General features: G+C 36.8%; 1 protein-coding gene and 1 long non-coding RNA gene across 2 annotated transcripts; one reads left to right on the top strand and one right to left on the bottom strand.

Annotated features, from left to right (window-relative positions):
* The first annotated feature begins 758 nt into the window (after positions 1-758).
* Positions 759-2431, top strand: LOC149828431 (uncharacterized). Its single transcript, XR_016434287.1, has 2 exons — positions 759-953; positions 1317-2431. It is a non-coding gene; the product is annotated as an uncharacterized LOC149828431 (long non-coding RNA).
* On the bottom strand, positions 2055-25558 carry LOC149828430 (hypersensitive-induced response protein 4-like). The gene is made up of 5 exons (XM_090017573.1): positions 25311-25558; positions 24527-24647; positions 24336-24427; positions 2753-2849; positions 2055-2575 (listed from the first exon to the last, which is right to left on the bottom strand). The coding sequence occupies exons 1-5, from the start codon at positions 25497-25499 to the stop codon at positions 2205-2207; spliced, it is 870 nt and encodes a 289-aa protein (XP_089873699.1). The 5' UTR covers positions 25500-25558; the 3' UTR covers positions 2055-2204.
* Positions 25559-27892: the final 2334 nt, after the last annotated feature.

The following is a 27892-nucleotide window of genomic DNA, read 5'->3' as shown; positions in this document are numbered from 1 at the left end:
ATCTAATATAACTTCATCCAACATAAAATTGGATCAATACTAAATCATGCTCGTTTCCATATATTAATAAGATCTAAACATAAACAAATTATAAAGCATATCAAAACCATATACAAGCTTACAAAGCATTTTAAGATCACAAATATATGCAAAAAAGCAAACTCTCTCGTACCAGGGTATAAATCCAATCTAGATTATGACTAAATCCAAGAAACAAAATCAACCATGAGTTTTTCATCATAAAAAAATTAAATATTTAAATTCTAATCCATAGATATTACCTTAACCGGATATCAAATCAAAATAAAATAGATTCAAACATCTCTTTTACCAAAAAATAAAGCTACGAGAGGAAATCAGCAAACCAAAAACACTTTTTTGTAATAAAAAAAGTTAAAGTATCGTTCTATGCAAAAAACAACAAATCAGAACTTTAAACCTGAATTTTCAAAACTTTATGAGTTAAACGAAAAAGTTTTAAGTAGATTCCAAAAATTTCAGAAAGTTTGGGAGTTGTTCTCGGATATTTTTCAGAGAACACGTATATAATCTATAAAAAAAAAAGACTCTGTTCCGAAAAAACAGGGGTCTCAAGCAGGAATATCAGAAGGTATTATGGACCCTAAGTAAAACATGTAATAAACAAATGAAAAATAAAAACATAATAATAATAAAAAAAAGAGAATAATTTGATGGGTTCTTGAAGCTTAAAAACAACGGAGGATTCGAAACCCTAACCTCTCTATAAGGCAACCTCCTCCCTGCGCCACAGCCTCTCACCCGAGCGCCAAGCAGGATCGTCCGGCGGGGCGCAGGGCAAGGCCGTCTGGGGAGATTGCCTCCGCCTCCCCTGCACTACCGGCTGCCTGCAGCGGTCGATGAGTTCCTCCTTCTCTTCTTCTTCTATGCACATCCCCGCCCTTCCGGCAGGAGCATCCGAGCCACCGATGGGGGTATCATCCTCCGCCTCCTCTTTTTATTTTTTTATTTTTCTTCTTCTTGTTGTCGCCACACTTCCGGCAGTTCCGCCAGGCTCAACCGCTCCTCTGCGGGTGTCCCTCTGCCGGCAACCTCCTGTTGAAGGGCTCCTCACAGCGGCAGACTCCTTCCGGGCATGACCTGCCTTGCGCCGTAACCTCTTTCCTCAAGCGGCACCGCCGGACATGCAATTCCTTGGATTTTTGGCGGAGGCCCCCTTGTTTGCAGCTTGTCATCACCAATGCCGAGCAGTTGGGGCAGAAGCGGCTCCTCCTCCTACTGCGCGCACCGGTGGAACCCCTCCCCTCTCAACTATTTTTTTTAATTAATCTCTGCAGGTCAGAGATGAACGATCTGGCAATGATGGCAGCCATCTTGTAGGACAGCACCACGGTGAATCACTTGTTGTGCTGGGTGAGGGGGTTGAGCCACTAGAGCGGCCAATGTTGGTGGACGTGCTTGATGTTGCCGCTGTAGGCACAAGGGTAGCGCAGTGGGTTGTCGGCATCGCCTGGGTTCCAGCAGATCCGACAAACGTCTTCCTGCTTCATGTCCCTGAAACTCTCCAGCACTGCGCTCCGCTCCCCCGCCGACGTTTCTATTTCCATCATCAACACGACGAAGATGAAGAAGAGGACGCAACCCTAACGATCAAAGAGGGATGAGGGGATTTCTCCTCCTGTCGATTCAGTTCGTTTATCGAGAGCAAACCCCTCCACCTCTTCTCTCCTTTTTATGGTTCTTGGCTTCTATTTGTGAGAGACCCTATGGTCAGACTGGATCAGTACTAAGATAAACAGGACCATTGTGAAGAAGTGAAACACCAATCCAATTTACACTGGACATTGCAAAACTTGTGCACTTTACACTAATTTTGACCAGCCCACCGCCATGAATAGTCTGTGAATTCATGGCAGGTCGTAGATAGGACAGCGGAGATAAGAAAAGTGCTAGAAATCATGAAAAATGACTCAAATTACAGGGAAACATGGATAAGATAAAGAGGAAGAACCTATTTGAATCCATGCAGAAACGTCACAAGCTTTTCTGGTTGGCGAGCCAAAAAGAGAACTAAGTTTCAAAAAGGCAAACTCATGCATTCATTTATACAGTGGCAAAACATAGAACATCAGTAACGGCTGTCGTTTAAACATAAGAAACATGAGATCGTGAGATTGGAAAGTGACCAACTTGTAAAGAAAAGTTTGAGAAACTGTAAGACTGGATTAACCAATATTTACATCTGTGCTCGCAGCCTCCAAGAGACCATTGCGTATCTGGTCACTTATGTCTCTTATATGACCTGGGCCATGAGGAATAAAGACTGTGGTGTTTTTTGAGGAATCGCCAAGGTCTTTAATTGTATCGAAGTACTGAGTTATCATGATCAAGTCCATCACATCCTTAGCAGATGTTCCTGGGACTGTATGCGAAAATTCTAGCACATTCTCCCGCAGACCTTGGATGATTGCCTGCCGTTGGCGTGCTACCCCCACTCCACTAAGGTACTTGGCCTCTGCCTCAGCTTCTGCTTTTTTCACTAGAAGCACCTTCTCTGCCTCTCCTTTATACACACTGGCAAGCTGCAACCTTTGGGCTGCAAACCAGTAATAAAGAACCATCAAGCATAGAACGCCACCAGCAGATCATAGATATCAGGTCTTATACAGAAGAAATAAATGATGAACAAAAGCATATACCAGAACCTGATATTTTAAAAAAACATGGTCATTTGGACATGACACCTGATGGAATATAATAAAAAGGCACATACCTGTATTGATCTCATTCATTGCTCTGCGCACAGAAGCATCTGGAATGATGTCAACCATCAGGATCTGCTCTATGTTATATCCATAAGCTCCCATCACCTGATCCACATTCACAATGTATACGACAATTTGATATGCCAAGCCATCAGGATCAACAAAATAATGTGGGTAAAGCTAGATGAAATTCACGAGACTTTTTTAGTCAAGTACATTAAGGCATGGGTTCCACAAGTCACACTGGCCAAAGCACCATGAAGTGGCGAGAAGACCATATCCATGTGAACAACTATGACTTGTGTTCATTTTTCTTTGTCATTCTTATTACAAATGACTTGCATTAGATGTTTTGCTCACATACTTGAATGCATTTTTTATATCATAATATTAACTTGTTTTTCTCCTTATAGATTGTATTTTGCCCTCTAGTAGGTGTAATGAAGTATGCGAAATTACAAGCCAAAGATGCAAAAACATCAACTAAGTCCATTAATGGACAAATGCAAAAGCACAATGAGCATACAAGCAAGAAGTCCACAACGAGACAATCCAAAAAGCTTTAAAAGGCAATGCCAACAAGTAAAGAATACAAATCTCATTAAAGAAGGCTTAGAAAGCTTAATGAGAACAAAGGGAAACATCCCCTATTTATACACAAATGAGGAGAGGGAAGACCATTGGGAGCTCCCTCATAGAGTCGTTGGGAATGTGAAAAGATGAAAATGCTCCTATCAGGCAAACTACACAAATTATATATATATATATATATATATATATATATATATATATATATATATATATATATATATATATATATATTAACACCCTCCCTCAAACTTACGAGAAAATAACCGAAAGTTTGCTAAGGAGAAAAATAAAACGAGAAGCAGGAAGAACTTTTGTGAAGAAATTCGCTAACTAGTACTATGATGTAACATACGACAATGTAATAGTTTTTCTCAGATATTCATCACGTACATAATGTCAGTCCATATCGATATGTTTAGTACGTTCGTGGAAGGTGTGGTTACTTGTGATGTAAATTGCACTCTTATTGTCACAACACATCTTCAAAGGAGTGGAGATGATTATGCCCATATCGCTGAGAAGACTTCGAAGCCACACAAGCTCCATGGTTGTAGCAGCCAACCATTGTACGATAATCGACTTCAATTGACGATAGAGATACTTTATGTTGCTTCTTGCATCTTCATGAAATCATAGTCACCTAAAAACACACAAAAACCTGTAGTTGAGACTCTATCATTAAGATTTTCACCCCAATCAGCATCAGTATAGGCATATAAATCAAATGAAGAAGATGAGGATAAAAAACCCCCCTTGGTTATAGTATTATTGATGTATCTGACAATTCTCAAGACAACACTCATATGCACAGTGGTAGGAACATGTTGAAATTGACTAACAGAATGAACTGCATGAGCTTTGTCTGGTCGAGTGATGGATAAGTATATGAGTGACCCAACAAGTTGGCGGTAAGAAGTAGGATCTTCGAGTAGAGTCTCATCTTCCAACCTCAATTTAACATTAATTACTTCTAAGGTTTTTATCTTCTTATCATATGAAATACCAGACTTAGTACAAATATCTACAGAAGTATCTTAAGAAACCTAAATCAAACATATCAAAGTTTCTTTTAAAATATTTTTAATATCACTGATTCCTTGTTTGTCACTTTCAGTGATAATCATATCATCTACATAAAGTAGAAAAATAACAACCATAGAACATGTAGTTTTAACAAAAAGAGCAATGTCAATATAACATGAATGAAAACCCAGATGAGTTATCACATTACTAAATTTATCATGCCAAGATTTTGGAGAATGTTTTAGACCATATAAGGTTTTTTTAAGTTTAAGAATTTTACCTTTTTCAATGCAAAACCCCGATGGAGGATCCATGTAAACTTCTTCATTTAATTCACTATTTAGAAAAACAGTTTTCACATCTAGTTGATAAATGAGTCATTTTTTAATAGATGCAACGGTTGTTAGGGTCTTAACACTAGTCATTCTAGCTACCGGGGCGAATATTTCTTTATAGTCAATACCATACTCTTGAGAGTATCCTTTGGCCACTAGCCTAGCTTTGTAACATTCTAGAGACCTATCACTCTTGGTTTTAACTTTAAAAACTCATTTACATCATATAGATTTCTTTTCTATGGGTAATGAAGTTATTTCTCATGTTTTAGTTTTTTCAAGAGCACTAAATTCTATATTCATAGCTTCAACCTATTGAGGAAGATTTTTTGCTTCATTATAACAAGATGGTTCATGATAAGAATGTAATGCAATTAAACATGACCTATAAGTGTTAACGTGTCCTAAGATACAAACCTATTTGGTGGGTTGGAGATACGATTGGATCTCCTAAGTGAGGTTTCCTCTAATGATGAACTTTGAGAATATTTTTCTAAAGCATTTAGAAGATTCCTTTGTTCACGCTAGGTATAAGTTAGAATAGGTTTATCAACAATATCATTATTTATATGTGGTTCCTCTTCTGCATTCTTATTACCATCTTTATTGATATTTAAGGGATTATCCCCTATGTCATCCAAAGAATCATCACAAGAATTCAATTCTTCTTGTGGCAAGAGATCAAATAAAAAGGTATAATCAACTTCATTGTTTTCTTTGGTCTTCTCAAAACCATTTTCATTTTAAAAAAAGGTTTCATATTTAGAAACATATAGTTTGTTATTCTTAGGATCAAAATATTTATATCCTTTTTTGTTTTCTCTATGACCCATGAATACACATTCAATGGCTTTTGAGGACAATTTATCTCTTTTATGAAAAAACACAAAATACCTTCAACCAAAGATCCGCAACCTATTAAAGTCGGGTATTCTTTCAAATAATTTTTCATAAGTAGATATGTTTTGCAAGGACAATGAGACTATTCTATTTATCAAATAAGTTGATGTTAGAACGGCCTCGACCCAAAAACTTTTTGGAATGTCTTTAGAAATTAGTGTCCTAGTGTTTCTAAAATGTGTCTATGTTTTCTTTCGGGTAATCCATTTTGTTGTGGAGTTTCAGGACATGATTTTTTGTGACAAATTTTGTTTAATTCTAAATAATTTTGAAACTCATTTGATAAGTATTCACCACCCGAATCAGATTAATTTTTGACAATCATATGAAATTTTTTAAAGAAGGAAAAAACATTGGATTTGAAATTAAGAAAGTATATCCATATATACCTAGTGAAATCATCAATAAAGGTAACATAATATGAATATCCTCCTTTCGATATGATGGGAGAAGGTCCCCAAACATCCAAATGCATTAATTCAAAAGGTATCTTAGAGACAAAGGTTCTACTTGGAAAGGGAGTGGATTTTATTTTTTCAAAGATAAAATCTTTGCAAACTAAATTTTTTTCATTACAAAATTTTTTCCCAAAGGGAAGAAGATACATCTTAGAGAAGCTTGGATGCTCAAATTGTTTATGTCAAGTTTCAATATCTTTATCTTGGACATAATTACAAAAAAAGTTTAGAAAAGGTTTAAATAGTTCATTTAGTAGAGATCCCCCTTCCTATGGCTTTGCCCAATCAGCTTTCTGGAGTAGAGATCCTACACGGAGCAACCCTTAGATGAGAAGGAGATTCCACATCAATAATCGAAATTTTATAAAATGAAAAGAAGATTCAAACTTAGTTGTGTAACAACCCTTACTTTTGGCACAAAAAAGTTTTTAGAGGAAATTAAAGTTCCAATACTTTTAATTTGTATAGATGTTCTATCGGCAGTTGAAACATAGGAGGTTTTTGAATTAGTTCATAAGTTGGATAAATCATTCTCAATAGGTGTCATTGAAAAGAGGCCCCCGAATCAAGGATCCAATAAGATATACTTGGAGAGGAAGATGAGGTTATTGCAGCACCCAATGTGGATAGAGATTTGAGTAGCATTTGAAATGCCTCTGATAATTGAACAAGCGAAAAGAATCTTTTCCTTTAATTGGTTTTTCCTTCCTCGGTGTAGTTTCTTCAACGGAAGCAACTTTGTTCTTTGAGTTTTCATATAACTTGGACAATTGGGCCGTATATGACCCGGTTCATGGCAATGATGGCAAATGGCCTTCTTGTAGCCTCCATTATAGCTATTTTGCCTCCCAAAGTGTGGAGGCTTGTAAGTTTTCACATGATTATCGGTCTTGAATGCGGCTAACAGTTCATCTCCTCCTTTTATCATACCAATGCGAGTTTTCTCTTGGCATATTTCGGCAACAACATCCTCTAGAGGAAGAAGCTTAGATCTATGAAAGAGAGAAGATTTAACTTGTTCATATTCAGGCCTAAACTCATGTAAAAATTGAAAAAAATATTCTTTTTTCATTTGCTCTCTTCTTAGTTCAACATCTTCACTAGCAACCTACTTGGGTTCAAGAAGAGATAATTTATCCCATAAGAGACTAAGAGTGTTAAAGTAATCACGGACACTCATGTCCCCATGTTTAATGGTACATATTTTTTCTTGGAGAAAAAATTGTCTTGCAAGATCGTTTTGTATATACATACTTTTTATGAAAAACCATGTCTCGTTTGCCTTGCAAAATTTGGCTATATTGACACATATTTTGAACTCAACATTGTTTATAAACCATGCGAGGATTTTGGCATGTTTACTTTCTAAATCACGTAATATTATTTCTGGTGCCATTATTCCTACTTCTTGGATTGGTGATCCTCAATAGAGTTTGCGCGAGCATTTCCTTCTAGAGCCTTTTCTTATTCTCCTTTCATTTTGGTGAGTTTGAGTGATGGTTCCGGAATAGAGCCCATCACGTATCCCCAAAGCTTTTTGCCTTTGAGGTTATTCTCCAAGGAGGATGCCCACATCATTTAGTTGGTACCATTCAACTTGAAAGAAATCAATCTTTTGCTCATTCTCCATTGTGACTTAGAGAAGGACAAAGAGTATGGAAGATATCCTCCACCTAAATTGTGACAAGAGCTTTGATTCCCGAAACACAATCTTTCAATGGTCACCTTCCAAGAGACAAAGAGCACAACCTTACTTTGATACCATGTAATGAAGTATGCAGAATTACAAGCCAAATATGCAAAAGTATCAACTAAGTCCAATAATCGACAAATGCAAAAACACAGTGAGCATACATACAAGAAGTCCACAATGGGATAATACAAAAAGCCTTAAAAGGCAATGCCAAGTAAATAATACAAATCTTATTAAAGAAGGCTTGGAAAGCTTAATGAGAACAAAGGGGGACATCTCCTATTTATACCATGGTTTTAAAACTCGCCGAGTCAACTTGTTGACTCGGCTGACTCGGCTCGGCCCTCCAACGAGTCAACCCGGCAAGGCAAACTCGGCCTGACAAGACTCGGCCTTGACTCGGGCCTGACTCGGCTTGACTCGGGCGAGTTCTGGGATGTTTGAAATTTGATTTTTTATTTGAGTTAAACAAACATGGGACGAAGTACGGTTGTTACAGACAGAACATATGTTTTGTCTGTTATGTTCTAAGGGTCTGTCCAATCTCGGACAAGCAATCAGACAGACCCTTAGGGTCTCCTGTGATTGTGTCCTTAGTGGTCCTTGTGTTGGCTGATTTGGTGGACTGATGTGCTCATTGGATTTGTGGTATGTGTGCTCTTAGATCTTCCCTGTGTGTGTGTGTTAACTTCGTAACAGGTACTAAGTATCACTATCATAGCATAATCAACTATAATATTCATCATGTATTATCAGAAGCATAAAATTAAGGAACTAAGTATATGTTGGAAACTGGTAATTGGCCTTGTGGTAGCCAGTATCTAGAAGTCACTCAAGAGAGGATTCGTAACGTTTTCATAAATTTCTACCAATAAGGCAAATGTCAACAGAGCTTCACATAAGTTCTTGATTGCTTGACAATGCACAAAACCTTCAAAATACAAAAATCCCGCTAATTCATAAGAAACAACATTAGGAGCCAGTGTTCATAGAGGAAAGAGTTTTAGCTCTGTTTGGGAGTGAACAACCAGGATTTTATATGCTGCATCTCTTTCGAGAATTTGTCATGCCACTTAATTTCATATTTTTCAACTGACACCATAGTTATTCTTCAACTTACTCCGTAGTCCTTTGTCTAAAAAATAAATTTGAAGGCTATTTAGCAGGATATCCTAGAGTTTTTTGCTACAGCATTAGTTGCTTTTAATGACCTTTGTTCATTTGTCAAGGATGTACATTTATATGTAGTCACATGGACAACAAAAAGGACACATGGCATGCCGTTGTTCAATTTTTCATTAAGAATACTGTATAAGGGGGCATGACACAAGGGTAACTGGTAAGTTGGGAATATTCCTGTGAGATAGTCTAGGAGAGATCAGCCTATGCATTTTTCAATGCTACTGCTCTCTATGAATGGTTTAACTAGAAAATGACAAACCCAGGAAGTAATACAAGCAAAAACCAAGCTAATTTAGTTGATGCCAATTGTTATCAGTTCAAAAGCAACCTAAGAAAGAGTCACATCTCTCTCCCAGTTTCAGTGATTACATGCCTTTACACAACCCAAGGATCTCTTGTTTACTAAAAAACATGGTTTGAGACAAATTATAAATTGTTTTTCTTTTAAAATCAAAAGTTAACAAAACCCGGTCCGTGTCACCGAGTTGACCCGCTGAGTCACGAGTCAATAAAGAACGAGTCGAGTCCCGAGTCACGGGTTTTAAAACCTTGATTTATACCTATGTCACATGGGTGCGGGTGCGGGTGCGACACGGGTGCGGCACAATTTTAAAATTTTTGGACACGGGGACTCGGCAAAAAAAAATAATATATATATATATATAATTTAATTTATTTTTAAAATGCCACAGTCACAGTCTGCGACTGTGCACAGTCACACAGTCACAGACTGTGCACTGTGCACAGTCACACAGTCAGAGACTGTGCACACTGCACAGACTGTGCACACTGCACAGACTGTGCACACTGCACAGACTGTGCACACTGCACAGACTGTGCACACTGCACAGACTGTGCACAGTCACAGTCTGTGACACTGTCACAACACTGTGCCTCTTTTTATATATATATTTTTAAATAAAAATATAAAAAATTGGTTTTTCAGGGACATTTTTGGACTCAGTCAAAGTTGACCGAGTCTAAAATGTGGACGGACTCGGCCTGGACTCGTTGACCGAGTCCGACTCGGCGTTGACCGACTCCCGGCCGAGTCCGAAGCCGCACCCGTGTCGGGGCGTGTCGACTCGGGTGCGGCACCTCCTTAGCCTAGTCCGTGTGACATAGATTTATACACAACAAATGAGGAGAGGGGAGACCATTGGGAGCTCCCTCATAAAGTCGTTGGGAGCTCCCAACGATCATATTTATGATCGTTGGGGCCCCCAACGACTCCATGAATAGGGCCCGAATGATATAAAGAAAATGATATATATATATATATATATATATATATATATATATATATATACTAACAGTAGGTTCCTGTGCCCCTTAGAAGGTTTATATTTGATGCATTAAGAGTGATATTTAGTATGTAGTATTAAAATTCATAGCTTTTGTATGGTATGTGTGGCTATAAGTTATTAGATTATCTTATTTGCATTAACTATTCATGATTAGTGATAATTATGTATTCTTTTGGGTTTATAAATACTTCCTTGAGAATCTCTAGTTACTTCCTTAACGTTACTTGTCATTGTTGTCTCATAGTAGACTTACGATTTAAATCTAAAAGGCTTTTTTTAGATCATATATATTTCTTATCTTCTCTTTGATAGTTATTGGATCCTTTGGATGTGATGTGCCTTAGTGAACTTATTCATTGATTTGGTGGATTTATGAATTCATTTTTGAAGAACTGCTTATATCAAGGTTGTCAAACTAGGAAGCAGAAGCGGGAAACGATACGGGAAGCGGAAGCAAGAAGCGAGGCATTTTGAAATTTATAGGAAGCGAGAAGCAAAATATCAATTTGAAAGCGAAATATAAATAAAAAATGAAGCAATATGGTAACTGAATAGGAATCTAACAAGAAGTAAATAAAACCTAAAATAAAATTGATTATTTTATATTTCATGATTTTTCAGTAAAAGAGATTTTTTTATTAAAATCTAACAATGATGTTTACCAATTTAGAGAAAGTACATGGGAAGTGAGTGAAAGTGTGAGAGGAAATACATCAAAAGCATGACAAGAAACGTGATAAAAACAGGAAACATATACCATGTGTGTGCAAAGCATAGAAGAAGCGTGGGAAAATCAAGATTCCTATAAAGTTTCAAAAGCGAGGAGTATCGCGCTTCTGAAGTGAGTTTCCGGGAAGTGCGCTTCCCACCTACCTAAGAAGCTTCCGGTAACTCTGGTTTATATTAAGCATGATTCTTATTTGCTTATTAAAAATTGTAAAAATTGTTATGAGACATATTGTTGGACATATGATTGCACTACATTCATTCTAAGATTTCATCTTCTTTATTGGATTTTTTATTTGAAAATGTCTTTTCAAATCGGTTCCTTTTATGAACTCACCTAGTTGGAAAATGATTTTCGTGAGTATTTATTGCCTTCTTATGGCATTTGTTGTATCCATCACAAAATTTTATATGATACATCATCTCTCTTGGCCTTGTTATTGGGTGAGTGATTAGCCGTTGAGGAGATTTATGTATGCAACTCATGTCATCGTATCAATCTACATTCCCAAGGGTTATGAGTGACGTGTCGTGACTTGTCTTTGGTCTAATTGATGGTTGATTGGCCTCTGAACTCATTATTATTGGTATTTCGAGTTAGTCGTTGAGGTGAGTTATGTGTGCACCTCAAATCATCTTATCAATCTACAATTATCAAAGTTTATGAGTGTCATGTTGACACCAGTCTTTGATCTTATTGATAGTTGATTGGCTTCTTAATCCATATATATTTTTGTTGATTCAGAGATGTTTGTTGGGGTAAGTTATGTGCACCTCATTTTATGTCAAGTTTAGATTGTCAACTTATGGTTTGACTTTAACTACCAGTTGTTTGATCTCTAGATCTGAGTGTGTTGTATCACTCATTTATTGTATGGCCTTTGTTATTATGGATGCTTATAACTCCGTTTATTTGTTATGGCTATCTATTTTTGAAACCATGGTGTTTCGAAAGATGATTAAAATTGATAATATTAGTGTGTTTTCATTACAAGCTCTCTTACCTTTTGTGTTTCCTCCTATTATGCCTCTTATCTAAATGTCATTATATGTAGACAAGTGATGTGTATTTACACCTTCATGTGTGATTTTAATCCATTGTTGGCATTATACTCTTGATTTAGTCGCTGATACACTTGATTTTTTAGTGCCATTATATGTAGACAAGAAATGTTTATTTACACCTTCGTATGATTTTAGCCCTTCGTTGGCATTATGCTTGTGTTCTAGTCGTTGATATACTTGTTTTTACGTATTATTATATGTAAACAAGAGATGTTTATGCACACCTTCGTGTGTGTCTTTGGCCCTTTAATGGCATGATGATAGTGCTCTTGTTCTAGTCACTGATACACTTGATGTTTAAGGTTTGGAGGCCTAAGAGGCGATTGTTTATGGTGGTCAAACTAGTGTTTTAATTTGCAAAATTCATTCATTATGATGTATGAGATTTTTAAAATCTCTTTGATAATTTTTTTTAAACTCATTTGCTCTTTTATGAGAAATGGTTGTTGAAATATTTTCATGCATTTTGCATTGTATATGCTTTAGTTACATGAGTTATTCTATGATTAATTGTTTTGCATAAGGCTATGTTTTTCCAAGCATATACTCAATAAACAAATATATATTCTTTTTTACTTGTGTTACCCTTTGTTGGCTTTTTGTATTGTCTCATAGTAAACTTGTGCTTATGCACTTTTGTGCTTGTATTGTGCCTTCGTGTTTTTGTGTTGTCTATGCTTAAACTTGCATGTGCTTCTGTCCGTTGTTTTTGTAATTCTGCAGATTTCATTACATGTTTTTTTAAGCATTTCATTAGTGAAATCTCTTATATGCATGCCCATAGTGGTTATTGTACACATTTGATTGCTCTTGAGATTGATTTCACTTTGTATTACTTTTTGGTAAAACTGGTGCTTGGGCATTCCTATTGTATTTGTGTGGATCCTCATTAAGATCCCTTTTTTCACTTATTTTCAAGCATGTGTTCTTGAAACATTGTTTATTGTTATTGGTTCATATGTGACTTTTTAATTGGTTCTAAATTATTGCATAGTTCATTCATATATGCATTAATTGTTGGTTTAAATATTGCTTTTAATTGATCCATGCTTATTTATATCTTCTATTGTATAAAGATGATTTTTTATTGAGTTAGTTCTTCATAGTATTAATAATGATGAAAATCTATGATTGTTATACATTAATATACCTTTTGTGAGAGATATATGTGTGCATGATTTTCATGAATGATTAAAATGATAAATGACTATCATGTTTGAAATTAATGATTTTTTCAAAATTAATTCATCTTCTAAATGTTTTTGAAAATTCGTTAAATTGACTTATTTTCTATATATTATATCTTTGTGTGTTTGGCCATTCTTTCTGTATAATATATATATATATATATATATATATATATATAGCTCTCTTGTTAGATTGTTCTTGTTTTGCTCTCTTTATATGTTCTCCAAATATTTGTGGTATTGATGATTCTAAAGATATTTCGAGCATATCGAGAATTGATGATTTTGAAGATCTTTTGTGTAATGGAGCATAGGATTGAGCACCCCCCTAAAGAAGCACCAAGTAGAAGAACTTGCTAAAGTCTATGAAGACATTTTATGTAATGGTTTCTGATTTTGTAATTTCAAACTTACCCTGAAACATTGTAAGTTTGAGGGGGGGTGTTAAGATGGACGTATTCTTTTGTACATTTGTATGTATATATAAATATATATTATATATATGAATAGTCAACATATGTTGACTAAAGTCAACATTGGTTGACTTCTAGTCATTGGAGAATGTGTCCAACAGCTAGATTTCTAGCCGTTGGACCCTCTCCAACGACTAGAAGAAGCTCTCTCTTCTCCTTTTACTCTCTTCTCCCCTCTATAAATAAGTGGGTTTATGCATATGTGAGGTTTGAGAGAGTGATGGGTAGTTTTCTAGGTTTTGATTGTTTTGAGTGTGTAGTGAGATTCTTTTGTAATTTTCTATTTCTTTTGTATTATTTGAATTTCATACTTAATGAAATTGTTTATTTTCAAGTCTTGTGTTCTATGGGTATTTTCATTGTGAATGAGTGTTTAACTACATTGTATTCTTGTCCCATGATACGTATTGGGATTCGTACCATTTTGTGACATTCTCTTCAAGTCTCTTTGGGGGGGACCCTATCTCTAATTAGGGAAATTTAGCTCTAATTCTCTAGTAACCTCAAGGAAATTGGAGAATAACCTCATCAAGACCCTAGATCTACCCATTCCAACCTATCTTAGCCATCCAACCCCCCTCTCTAGCCTAGCTGATCCCTTTATTTCCTCATAATTTTCCTTCCCTCCAAAACCTATTCAAAACCATCATCTCCATCCATAACCACCAGATGTACTTTCAAGTGGTATAGAGCAATTTGATCCTGATCTGAACTTAGGTTTACTTAAACAAACCAAAAAATACCAAAAAGATTCAGAAAGACTAGCAGAATTACCTACTGATTTCATACTTCCTAGCAATACAAATTGGCAAGAATCATGAGATTTATGTCATGATCGATAGAGAATAACAGCATCAGCCAAATTCAAGTCAAAATCATCACTAAAGACGTGAAGAAGGATGATCTGATCGAATTGAGCTTGATGTAGACCATAGCAAGGAAGATCACTCATCTTGAAGGGCCGATAATTGAATCAAGTTGGAAATCAGTGTAACGAGCTCAAGATCGAGTAAATTCTGGGTGCGAGCATTCTAATTTTCCCTATTTTCTTTGAGTTTCATGAGGTTGAGTTAGATCTGTAGACATTACAATTAGATTGAGTTTTTAATTGTCATAGAAGTAAAGTTTGTGGATGGATAGGTGTCTTCTCCTTTTGAGATGCCTAGAGACAATTTCTATTGTGAGATCAGCCTAGATCTATTATTCCAGTGGATTTTCTGTGCATCCAATCTTATCTGAAGTTTTTGAAGTTTCTATGCGTGTCTGAGAAGTTTGAAGTGAGAATTTGTGAGAAATTGGAGCATAGATGTTGTGGGAATCTAGTTTTTGTGAGAAAAATTCAGGCCAGCAGGTTCTGTTTCCCAGCAGAATCATGAATTTTCTGGTGATCTTGATCTGATGATTTCAGAGGGTTCCGAATGTCGAATATGGCTGAAATTTGTTATGCAGTTAGATTAGAGTGTTTACTTGGCACTCGAATCAAGAGTTGCTGAAATTGGAGTGGAAGATTTATCCAAATGTTCAAAACTAGTTAATTTTTTCAGCAGAAACAGGCGAACAGAAGATTGTTGCCTGATTTTTCGTGCATTTTGGGGGTTAAATCAGTTTGATTTGAGCCCAACTTTTTTCTAGAGATTGCTTATTTTGCCTAGTTGAATTTCAAATTTTGAAGTGTTCATCCCTGTAGCCCAAGATGTCATTTGATTAGTGCAGGAGACTGAATTTTTTCTGCAGAAATTTCAGTACTCAGTCACAAAATTTCACTATAGTTTGTGAGCTCACTCTGATTAATTAGTGCCTTGAAAATTCACCAAAATTTGGCAGACATCTAGCTCTGGCTGTCTAGTTGCAGGGGCCCCAAATCACATTTCAATTGGATTCACGAATTGGGAGATCTTGCATAACAACATTCTGTTAGCATGGTGACATTTTGTGCATAGTCACCAATTCCGACCCCAAATCTGTTTATGATTGGCCAGAAAATTAATGTGGACTTTTCTAATATATAGAAGAAATTTCAGTTGATAGATTTGTTAAAAAATACATGTAATGAATATATAAATATATATATATTCAATACCCGATAGGGGTATTTTAGTCATTTCACATGTACCCATTAGGGGTACTTGTTTTTCTCCTCTTTTTATTGTTTATATTTATTTTTTTATTCTCTTTTTTATTTTCCTCTTTTTTACCCACTTAAGGGGGGCCCACCATTGAGTTGTTGCCCCCCACAACGGTCACATTTGTGACCGTTGGGGGCTCCCAACGACTCCATGGGAGCCCCCTTAATAGCTCTTCTTTTGAGGCCATTTGGCCTCCCCCTTCTCTCATTTTATTTGTATAAATAGGGGTGAACCCCTTTGTATATTTCCATTCTTGAGAGCTCCCTCTCTTTCAATAAAGAGGCATTTATATTTTGTGTTGTGTTGTCCCTTGTGGACTTGGTTATTATCTCTTTTGTGTGTCCATTGGTAGACATTGTAAGTGCTTATAGCACTCTTTGTATTTTCGCATATCTCATTACATGGTATCAGAGCCTTGTGTATGCTCTTGATTTTTTATATAACTAGTTGACTAGGTATAATTTTTTATTTTGTATCTCTCTTCCTTGGTGTATCTTCTTGAGAGATGTTAAAATGGAAGGAGAACAAAAAAATGATCTCTCTTTCAAACTTAATGGTTTCAACTACATGATGTGGGTCATCGTCATGGAGAACAACCTCAAGGATAAAAAGCTTTGGGGATACGTTATGGGCACCATTTTGGAACCGCAACTCTAACTCACCAAGATGGATGGTGATCAAGAAAAAGCCCTTGAAGGAAATGCCCGCATAAAGGTCATTGAAGACATCAATCTAAAGTGGAAGATTGGGAAAGCAAACATGCAAAGATTCTTGCTTGGTTCATGAACAATGTGGAGCTCAAAATTTGTGCTAACATTTCTAAATTTCGGATGGCTAATGAAGCATGGTTCTTTATGAAAGGTATGTATACTAAAAAAGACATTGCTCGTCAATTCTTTCTCCAAGAAAAAATCTGGACTATTAAGCAAGAGAAAGTGAGTGTAAGAGATTACTTTAGCACTCTTGAACCCTTATGGGATGAGCTATCTTTACTAGAACCAAAGTGGGTTTCTAGTATAGATGTGAAACTAAGAAGAGAACAAATGAAAAAAGAATACTTTTTTCAATTTCTACATGGGCTTAGGCCCGTATATGAACAAGTTAGATCTTTCCTTCTTCATAGATCTAAGCCTCTTTGGAAGATGTCATAGCCGAAATATACCAAGAAGAGACTCGTCTTGGCATGATTAAGGGAGGAGATGGAGTTTTGGCCGTGTCTAAACCCGACAATCATGTGAAAGCCTATAAGCCTCCACACTTTGGGAGACAAAATAACTATAATGGCAACTATAGAAAAGCCATTTGCCATTATTGCCAAGAATCGGGTCATATAAGACCTAATTGCCCTAAGATAAATGAAGCACCAAAGAATAAGGTTGCCTCCGTTGAAGAAATTACTCAAAAGAAAGAGAAAACTATCAAAGGGAAGGAGTCCTTCTCTCTTGCTCAACTATCGGAAGCACTTCAAATTTTACTCAAATCGCCATCAACCTCGAGTGGCCGCCATAACTTCTTCTTCTCCTCCAGGTATGTCTTCTTGGATTCTTGATTCTAGAGTTTCCTTTCATATGACCCCTCTTGAAAATGGTCTTTTCGATTTGTGTAATAACTCTAAAAACTTTTTATGTTTCAACCGTAGATGGTATATCTTTACAAGTAAAACGTTTTGGAACTTTGAATTTTTCCAAAGATTTCTTTGTGCCAAACATAAGAGTAGTACCTCACCTTAATTTAAATCTTTTCTCTATTTCTCAAATATGTGATCATGAATGTGAAATCTCATTCTCAACTAAGGATTGCTCTATACAGGATCTCCGATCTGGGAAGCAGATTGGGCAAGGCCATAGAGGGAAGATCTCTATTACATGAACAACTTGAAACTTCTCACTAACTCTTTTTGTAATCATGTCCAAGATAAAAATATTGAAACTTGGCATCAAAGACTTGGACATCCAAGTTTCTAAAAAATGTATTCCTTTCCTTTTAGAAAGAAATTTTGTAATGAGAAACATTTTGTTTGCAAGAATTATATTTTTGGAAAAATGAAATCCACTCCTTTTCTAAATCGAACTTTTGTGTTCAAAAGACCTTTTGAGTTAGTCCATTCAGACGTTTGGGGCCCTTCTCCGGTCATATTGAAAGGAGGATACTCTTATTATGTTACTTTCATTGATGACTACACTAGATATGTGTGGATCTATTTTCTCAATTTAAAATCCGAAGTCTTTGACTTCTTCAAGAAATTTCACATGAAAGTCAAAAATCATTTTTCAAGTAATATCTCTACTCTTAGATCTTATTCGGGTGGAGGGCATCTATCAAATGAATTTCAAAATTATTTGGAAACAAATGGAATTTGTCATCAAAGATCATGTCCTAGGACTCCTCAACAAAATGGTCTACCCGAAAGAAAGCAGACACATTTTGGAAACCACTAGAACACTTCTTATTTCCAAAGAAATTCCAAAAAGTTTTTAGGCCGAAGCCGCTTTAACTTCAACTTACTTGATAAATAGAATGATATCTTCATCCTTACAAAATACATCTCCATATGAAAAACTATTTGAAAGAACGCCCGATTTCAATAGATTAAGAATTTTTTGGTGTAAATGTTTTGTCTTTACACATAAAAGAGACAAATTATCTCCTAAGGCTATTGAATGTGTTTTCTTAGGATATGGAGAAAAAATCAAAAGGGTTTTAGATGTTTCGACCTTAAAAATAACAAGCTCTATGTATCCAAAGATGTAACCTTTTTAGAAAATGAAAATAGTTTTGAGAAAACTAAAGATATTGACAAAAGCGAATATGCTTTCTTATTTGATCTTCTCTCTCAAGAAGATGGGACTCCTCAAGAAGAGCAAATTTCTAATGATTTGTTGAATGATCTAGAGGATATTCTTCTTAACAATGTTAAAAATGAAAGTGATAGACCCATCCAAACCTATGTTAGGCGTGGTCAACAAGCTCCCATGAGTGCATTCGAAAAATACTTTCAAGATTCCAACATAGAAGAAACCTCTTTAAGGAGATCCGACCGAATCTCCAATCCTCCTAATAGGTTTGTTTTCTATGAGTCTCTAACCCCAAGGTATAAAGCGTGTCTAATTGCGTTACACTCTTTTCATGAACCTTCACATTATAATGAAGCAAAAATCATTCCACAATGGATTGAAGCCATGAACTTAGAACTTAGTGCCCTTAAAAAGGCAAAAACTTGAGAAATAACTTCATTACCCATTGAAAAGAGATCTATTGGATGTAGATGAGTCTTCAAAATTAAAACTAAAAGTGATGGATCATTAGAACATTATAAAGCCCGGTTGGTAGCAAAAGGATACACTCAAGAATACGGTATAGACTATGAAGAAACATTCACGCCCGTAGTTAGAATGACTAGTGTTAGGACTCTTATTGCGGTTGCGTCAGTTAAAAAATAGCCTATTTATCAATTAGATGTTAAGAATGCATTCTTAAATGGTGAATTAAATGAAGAAGTTTACATGGATCCTCCACCAGGAGTATGTATTGGTGAAAATAAGATTCTCAAACTTAAAAAGGCATTATATGGTTTAAAGCAAGCTCCAAAGGCTTGACATGATAGATTTGTCAATGTAATGACAAGTTTGAATTTTTGTTCATGCTATACTGACACTGCTTTGTTTGTGAAAAGTGCAGGGTCTTCAGTAGTTATTCTACTACTTTATGTTGATGATATGATCATCACTTTCAGTGATGAGCAAGGAATCAATGATATTAAAAAAGTTTTAAAAGAAAATTTTGATATGTCTGACCTTGGTTTCTTAAGACATTTTTTAGGAATTGAAGTAGCGTACTCTCCTCGAAGGTACATTCTCTCTCAGTTGAAACTTGTTGTTGACATTTGTTCTAAGTTTGGTATCTCCGATGATAAGAAGACAAAAACCTCTGAAGTTATCAATGCAAAGTTAAGGTTGGAAGATGGAACACTCCTCAAGGATCCTACTCCCTACCGCCAATTTGTTGGGTCTCTGACTTACTTATCCATCACTCGGCCAGACATAGCTCATGTCGTCCACTCAGTCAGTCAGTTTCAACATGCACCTACAACTGTGCACATGAGTGCAATCTTAAGGATAGTTAGATACATCAAAAACATCATAACTAAGGAAGTTTTTCTTTCTTCTTCATCACTTGATTTAATTGTTTATACTGATGTTGATTGGGGAGAAAATCCCAATGATAGAGTCTCAACTAATGGTTTTTGTGTTTTCTTAGGTGACTATGATTTCTTGGAGATGCAAGAAGCAACACAAAGTATCATTGTCCTCAACAGAAGCAAAATATCGTGCTATAACCACTACAACCATAGAGCTTGTGTGGCTAAGAAGTCTCCTCAGTGATATGGGCATAGCCATCTCTACTCTTTCGAAGACGTGTTGTGACAACAAAAGCGCAATCTATATCGCAAACAAGCACACCTTCCATGAGCGTACTAAACACATCGAGATGGACTGCCACTACGTTCATGATGAATACCTAAGAGAAACCATAGCATTGCCTTACGTTACTTCCGAATACTAGTTGGCGGACTTCTTCACTAAAGCCCTTACAACTCCTTGTTTTATGTTCCTTCTCAGCTTTTGGTCATATCCCCGTAAAGGTTGAGGGAGGGTGTTAAAATACATGTAATCAATATATATATATATATTCAATATTCGATAAGGGTATTTTAGTCATTTCACATGTACCCATTAGGGGTACTTGTTTTTCTCCTCTTTTTATTGTTTATATTTATTTTTTTATTCTCGTTTTTATTTTCCTCTTTTTTACCCACTTAAGGGGGCCCCACCATTGAGTCGTTGGGCCCCCCAACGGTCACATTTGTGACCGTTGGGGGCTCCCAACGACTCCATGGGAGCCCCCTTTGTAGCTCTTCTTTTGAGGCCATTTGGCCTCCTTCTCTCATTTTATTTGTATAAATAGGGGTGAACCCCTTTGTATATTTCCATTCTTGAGAGCTCCCTCTCCTTCAATAAAGAGGCATTTATATTTTGTGTTGTGTTGTCCCTTGTGGACTTGGTTATTATCTCTTTTGTGTGTCCATTGGTAGACATTGTAAGTGCTTATAGCACTCTTTGTGTTTTCGCATATCTCATTACAAGATTGCACCACTACTTAGAAAATTTGGCTCCATAAACACCTTCTCTATGCAGAAAAATTAGTATTTGTGCTGTTGACAGAAAACAGAGTTCCAGTTCCAGAATTTGACTGATCTTTCTAAGCAGATTTCAGCCATCCTGTCCAGCAGAAAATTATTATAGTTGGTGGAAAGGTAGCTTGAGGTTTCTGACAAATCAAGAATCACTTAATTTGGTGTTCCAGAACTTGAGATATGAATATTCTTGCAGAAACTGTTTTCTACTGCTGTTATTGACATAAGTGGGCCAAGAATCCAATGAAAGTGACAAAAAGAGAGTTAGAGTTCATCGACTCACTTTTTGACTTGAGCTCACGTGTCAATGAGTTGACAGAGGCAGAATCATATCCAAATCTCAAAGAAGCCGATGCCATCATCAAGTCAATTTTGGTTTTTCAATGATTAAGGAATGAACTCATAGACCAACTTCTTGGTGAAGGAGAGCTTGAAGGACATCAATGAGGCCTTGAAGGATCTTGAATGAGATCTTTCAAAAGATCCTTCCTCACCATTGATCTTAGAAAGGCTTGCTATCTTAGCAGCAGAATTCGCAAATTATCACCTCTTGCCAAAAAAAGACGAAAATCCAGTATAAAGATTGCACGCAAGATCATGGATAGAATCCTAGAAAATGCAGATGTCCCATCACTTTTTGCAGGTCCATGTGAGATATGCATGGTTTTAGATCAGATCCTTGTTGATATGAACCTTGCCAAGTACAAGCATAGTTTGCTGCCACCAATAAGAATCACTACCATGCATGAAGTAGGGTGTCACTTATCTATGATGCTTCAGAAGCTATGTCACATGGGTGCGGGTGCAGGGGTGCAGCACTTTCAAAAACCTTGGGTGCGGGGGTGCGGCAGAGGCAAAAATGTATATATATATATATATATATATATATATATATATATATATATATATATATATATATATATATATATATAAGGGGGGTCCGGGTGCCCCCCCCCCCTCCCCCCAAGATTTTTTTTTAAATTCCGCAGCCCATTTCATAGGGAAATTTAAAAAAAAAAAAAAATCTAAAAAATAGACCGAAATGACCCTGGGTGCGGTCAACGCACCCAGGGTTGGGTTGACCACACCTGCACCCGCATCGATGCGGGTGCGGCACCCTGCTAGCCAAATCCCTGTGACATAGTTCAGAAGCTAATCAATCATCAAAGGGGATGAATGAACAATTTTGGCATGGTCTACATTTTTTCCCACCTTGGCAGAAGCATACTTACTAATGATGGCATGAGTGCTAAATGCAACTCCTCCAGTATGAAAATGGTGAAGATTTGGCATTCACGTGCAATGTGAAGTTAAAGATAGACCAAAATTGGCCAAGATGCTATACTCACATGCATTCCAGGGATTCACACCATGGAGACAAAGTCATGCCTATTCACATGCCTTCCGTGGGTTCTCACCACTGCGACACTGTGATGTATACTCGTAAGAATTCCAAGGATTTTCACCTTGGAGCAAGGCGAATTTAAAAGTGGGTAGAAAGTTACATGCACACCCTTCTCACATCAGAACTACGGGTTGATACTTATATTTAGTTTAGGACTTCTTTGTGTTTTGGATCCATTTCTTTAAAATATGGGTTTACTTGTATGGATTGAATCCAAGTAGGAGTGGAGAGGATTCAATTCCCATGTACTAAGCCTCACCAAGGCTATAAATTGGTCAAGGCTCTTGTAATTCTCATCTTTTGTCTAACAAAGAATTGGAGATCATCTTGAGTTCTCTTTGGAGAAATCTTTCCTCTAATTAGGGTAGTCTGGTTCTAATTCTCTAGTAATCCCTAGGGAATTGGAGAATAAACTTATCAATACCTAGATCTATCCCTTCCAATCCATTCTAGCTGTCCAAACCCCCTCTCTAGCCTAGTCGATCTCTTATTTCCCTATCATTTCCCTTCCTTCCCACCAAACCCATTAAAAACCATCATCTTCATCCCTCAACCACCAGATCTACTATCAAGGTGAAACACAACTTGTAAGGCCATGTTCCTCTCCTAATATTTCAGATCAAAACATGACATAATGACCTAGAAATAGTAGAAGACGACAAAAAAGACAAACCATCAACATCAAAAAGTAAGGAAGATCAACCATCATCATACAAAAATGTAAAGTTGCAGATATAATGAAGTTGAAGGACGTTCTCATGTGTATGAAAAGTTATGAATTAAGTCGATGATGAGATACTCATAATTTACTTAGAAAAAAATTGGAAGTAGACCACCCTAATTATATAAGGAAAACTAGATACGTCATACATTTTCAGGTTGGATGTTACTTAATAACATTTTATTGATTTTGTTGTCTCTTATACTGCCATGAATTACAAACTTTAGGTTATGAACATCAAGACTTAATATTGTGCTTTAAATATTTATAATTAACTTTTGCTTGCTATAGTGTGTTCAATTCAATTGTTTATTATACAATCTTCTTTTCATGGTAAAAACATCAAATATCTCTAATGTTATTTATCAAATGTTTTTTGTTTTTAATACAAAACTTTAAATTTTAATCTGTAAATTTGGTTTTCGTCTGTTTATTGCAATACAATATGATAAGTTTGGATCTTAGATCTTATGTGTTATGGTATGTTTCAGAAATGTTGCTATTTACATTTCATTTCATCCAAATATAGTCAATTTAGGCAGAGTTAGGCAAATTAACCGCTTAATACAGGGAGTTGCATGGGCAGTCAAAGCATAATCAATGATTGTTAGAAACAGTCTCATCCCTATAACCTGGCGCTACTACCTTGTTATGTGAACCTTGTAATTATCAATTTGTAAAGTCTGGATGATACAACACAAGCATATGTCTTTCTAACTTCTCATTCTGAAACATGAGAAAGCTTTATAGAATTTGAAATTGTCTTTGATGGACTTACACTTTTTTCTCTTCCTAATAGTATTTCTTGCAATCATCATTTAGCAATAAATTCTTGACTGATCTGTATAACAGAATACTAAGTCTAATTTGACGAATGGCTTGTAAAACAAACTTGATGGAAGCTTTATCCTGGTCATGGCTAGATAACCCGGGTTCGGGTCCATAAGCATTTACAATTGCCCTATGAAGAATCAATTTAGCTATGGCTCTGGTGGGTTCTCTTAACCAAGCTATAATATCAATTGCAACGAGGCCACTTGAGTCATACATAGTTAATAAGTACAAGTTTCCAAATATAAAATACAGGGTAGATTCAAGATGAGATGGTCTAACTCCAAAGTCCTGCCGTGACAAAGAATCGATCATCTTCAACTAGGCTTTTTCTTCTAGAAGCTACTTATAAACAGAATAGTCAAGATCATTACCTTTTCAAGTTCATCAAGAACAGCTTTACCAACATCATCCTTTTGTTCAAACAATTCATCCAGTGACATCCTTGGGACATGTGCTCTGACCACTGGCATTTGATGGTAACGCATAAGACATATTGCAATGGCAAAACAACATATTTTGAAGGAAGACTTGCATATAGAAAAATAAATGAAATTGAAACTACCATCAAAGACATAGGCTTGAATTTGTTCTTTGGCGTTCTGCAGCTCGTAGAATGCATCGTCCGCATTAAGTCTAACGATTCGATACTGAATAGAGCACAGAATTTGTACAAACACATTATCCTGCAAGAACACAAGTTGTAGTCGGAGAATTTATCAGATGAATAGAAGGAAAACCCTGGATGACCAACATAAATATTTAGGTCGTTAACCAATAGAGGCATTCTAGAAACAACGGGTGGTGCAAGATTGAATCCGACTATCAACCCAATCATTTACAGGTCTAAATAGGCGAATGACCATTTGAAATACGTGCTGGTCACCAATGAAGTAGAGGAGGTGGAAGATGAAGAAGAAACCTTTGAAGCCTAAAAGAATCATATCTTGAACAACACACAGGGAAGAGGAAACACGATGGATTGCAAAAAGAGAAAAAAATGGGATGGCAACACGATGGACAAATCGGTAGCCAAGCAAAAGCTCCAGATTATCGCAACGATCATTCACATGGGCAGGAGAGAATTCAGAAATCAGGGCGAGGGAAAGGGGATATCCACGGGATACGTTCGGTTTCCATGAAGATAAAGAGTGCCGAGAGAAACTATAAATTCAACCAATCAAAATTTAAAAGATGGGTTCCCTACAAATCAATCCATTGATCGCCATTCTTGGCAAACAGATCGTGTAAAGAAGAAGAAGATTTAAGGGAGGGATCAAATCAAATATTAGGGCCGGAAAGGAAAGAGAAAGGAGAACGGACCTAAAGGAAAGAGAGAGAGGAGACACCTTGGTCTTGGTTTCGATGCGGACGTCGAGGTAGGAGAGCCTAGTGGAGAGGACGCCGGCGAGGAACTGGCCGACCAAAGGGTTGAGGAAATGGAGGCCAGGCTCTGCCAATCGCTCGAAGCGTCCCCACCTCTCCACGATGCCTATGCTCGCCTGGTCGATGCAGATCAACCCGAAGGAGTTTCCCATCTCTCTCTCTCTCTCTCTCTCTCTCTCTCTCTCTCTCTCTCCCACGTTCCGGCGACCACCGAAGCAAGTCCGCCCTGCTTGCTGCTGCACTTTTGTCAATAACCAAACATTCAAACATTACTAACCAAACATTCAAACGTTACTAGTAACGTGGCTCGTGCGATGCACGAACGTGTGCACAAGTGCATGCATGAATGGCACATTACTAAATAAGAGTTTTAGTTTTCAAATATTTCACGTTTAAAACCTTGTACTTGAGTAACAAATATACGAAGTTAGAGCATAGGAAGAAATAAGAATAACAAAATAGATCATTGCAACAACTATTTATTTAAAATAATTACCATGTGTTGACATCATATAACGCAACATTTTTCATTCTTGTTTGAAGCCTAGCAGAGTACAAGTTAGCTCATTTACAAATAAATATATTTTCTCAAAATTAAAAATGATAGAATGTTGTACCTTAAACCTGCTAAGCCAAGCTCAAATTATGTGTTATGTTTGACGACTTCTAGTCGTCTTTATTGATTTAATAAAATATTTCTTCAACATTCTTTAAAAAAATGAAGATTAGAAAATGTGAGGCCAATGGATTTAATTAGTATATGGAGCCGGGTGTTTTTGTGAAATTTCATAGCAGGGTTCCACTTGAGTTCTTATTAAGACCTATGCATCGGTATGCATTTTGTTGGGTTGGGTCTGGTAATTTTTTACTATCAATGAGATCCATCCCTTGGTTCAAACCTCCAATGGTTCATGGCATAAATAGGTGTGTCAAGGGATCGGTCTTTGTTGAACCCAGGTGGTATGAAACCCGGATCTAACCATATTTGACCTCATTACAATCATGTTGAAGCTCACGGAATGTTAAGTTGGGATCCACCAGAGCTGATCATTCAATTTTTATGCATCATTAAGGATTTTGCTGTTTGGATGTTTAATAAGGATTCTGTTGGTCGCACCCACAGACGACTGGTGGGCCTGCTTTATGGACTGGTTGCATGTAGAGGTGCAAACTGGTTATTAAAGATGGCAGTGGACCGGGGCGGTGGACAAGGTCTCCACCCCCGCCCCGTTTCAAAATCCGAACCTCCATCCCTGCACGGGGATGGATTTTAACCTCCACCCCCGCCTCCATCCTCCTTTCATGTCCTCCATCCCTGGTCAAACGGGGGTGAGGCAAAGCGGGGCCCGTTTACCCTGAGTAGTCATCCCTTAAAGGATTGGGGACGGGGCGGGGCTAGGTGGGGATTGGGATGGGGATGGGGTGGGGCGGAGAAAAGCATAAGTTCATCCCCGTACGGGGATAGATTTTAACCTTCATCCCCGCCTCCATCCTCATTTCATGACCTTCATCCCCGGTCCACTGCCATCCCTACTGTTATAGTCTTGGACCATCTGATATCTTAAGATCCAGGTATTTTAGACCTGTATCCAACCCATTTTTTCATTTGTTAGACCAGAACATGGGTTGGATCAGGAACAAATATGGTCTGAGATATTCATATTCAAGTTGTAATCAGATTGGAAAATATGGCTAAAGTTTATTTGGATCGATCTGACACAGTTGGCATTGACCCCAATCACGGTTACATAGTAAATGGGTTGGATTCAGTTCGGATGTTGGCGTTACCAAATCCGACTGATCAGATTTATAGACAAACATAAGAAATAACATTGAATCCGAGTCGGACTAACATTGAAGTAACCGGATCTGATTACGGACGTCTTAAGTTTGTTTTTTGGTTGAGGTCATTTTTCTCGAGCCTCAAACGTACTTCTTTTTTACTGAAAACACGCAGCACACAGGAATCTGCCGGATCTTGGTACAAGACCGAGTCCAAATCCAAATCATTCGGAATTCTACCATGCAAAACTGAATCCGATCCGATATTCTAATCAGATTCTTTTCACCAAATCTGACTAATCATTCGGATTCTACACTGTATAGGATCCGAACTGAATCCGAGATTGAATTGATATTTGAGCTATTCAAAAAAGAGATTGAATGTGGGACTATAACCTAATTATAACTACTTTAATATCATCTTTTCAATTTAACCCGTCATAAAATAAAAATTAACATATAAGGGCACATGTAAGGTGTCTACACTGTATAGGAAATATCAATTCAATCTCTTTTTTGAATAGCTCAAACTTTAAAACGGGAAAGAGAACATTATGATTGTTCTTTGGTGTGTGGATTTGGGCTTTTCACTTTGAGAGGATCAACCCACTACTCTCAGAGGATAAAAAAAACTATGAGAAGTATAATCAATCCAATCTTATGAGTCTTATGATCATGAAATGTGCAATTCTTAAAACCTTTAGGGGCACTATGTTTGAAGAGATTAATGCCAAGAAGTTTCTTGAGAAAATTGAAAAATATT

This window comes from Nuphar pumila, chromosome 9, assembly GCF_984573655.1.
Source record: "Nuphar pumila chromosome 9, dmNupPumi1.hap1.1, whole genome shotgun sequence".
In the NCBI taxonomy this organism is placed as follows: Eukaryota; Viridiplantae; Streptophyta; class Magnoliopsida; order Nymphaeales; family Nymphaeaceae; genus Nuphar; species Nuphar pumila.
The sequence above is the reverse complement of the archived record's forward strand: the minus strand, read 5'-3'. Positions and strand labels throughout refer to the sequence as shown.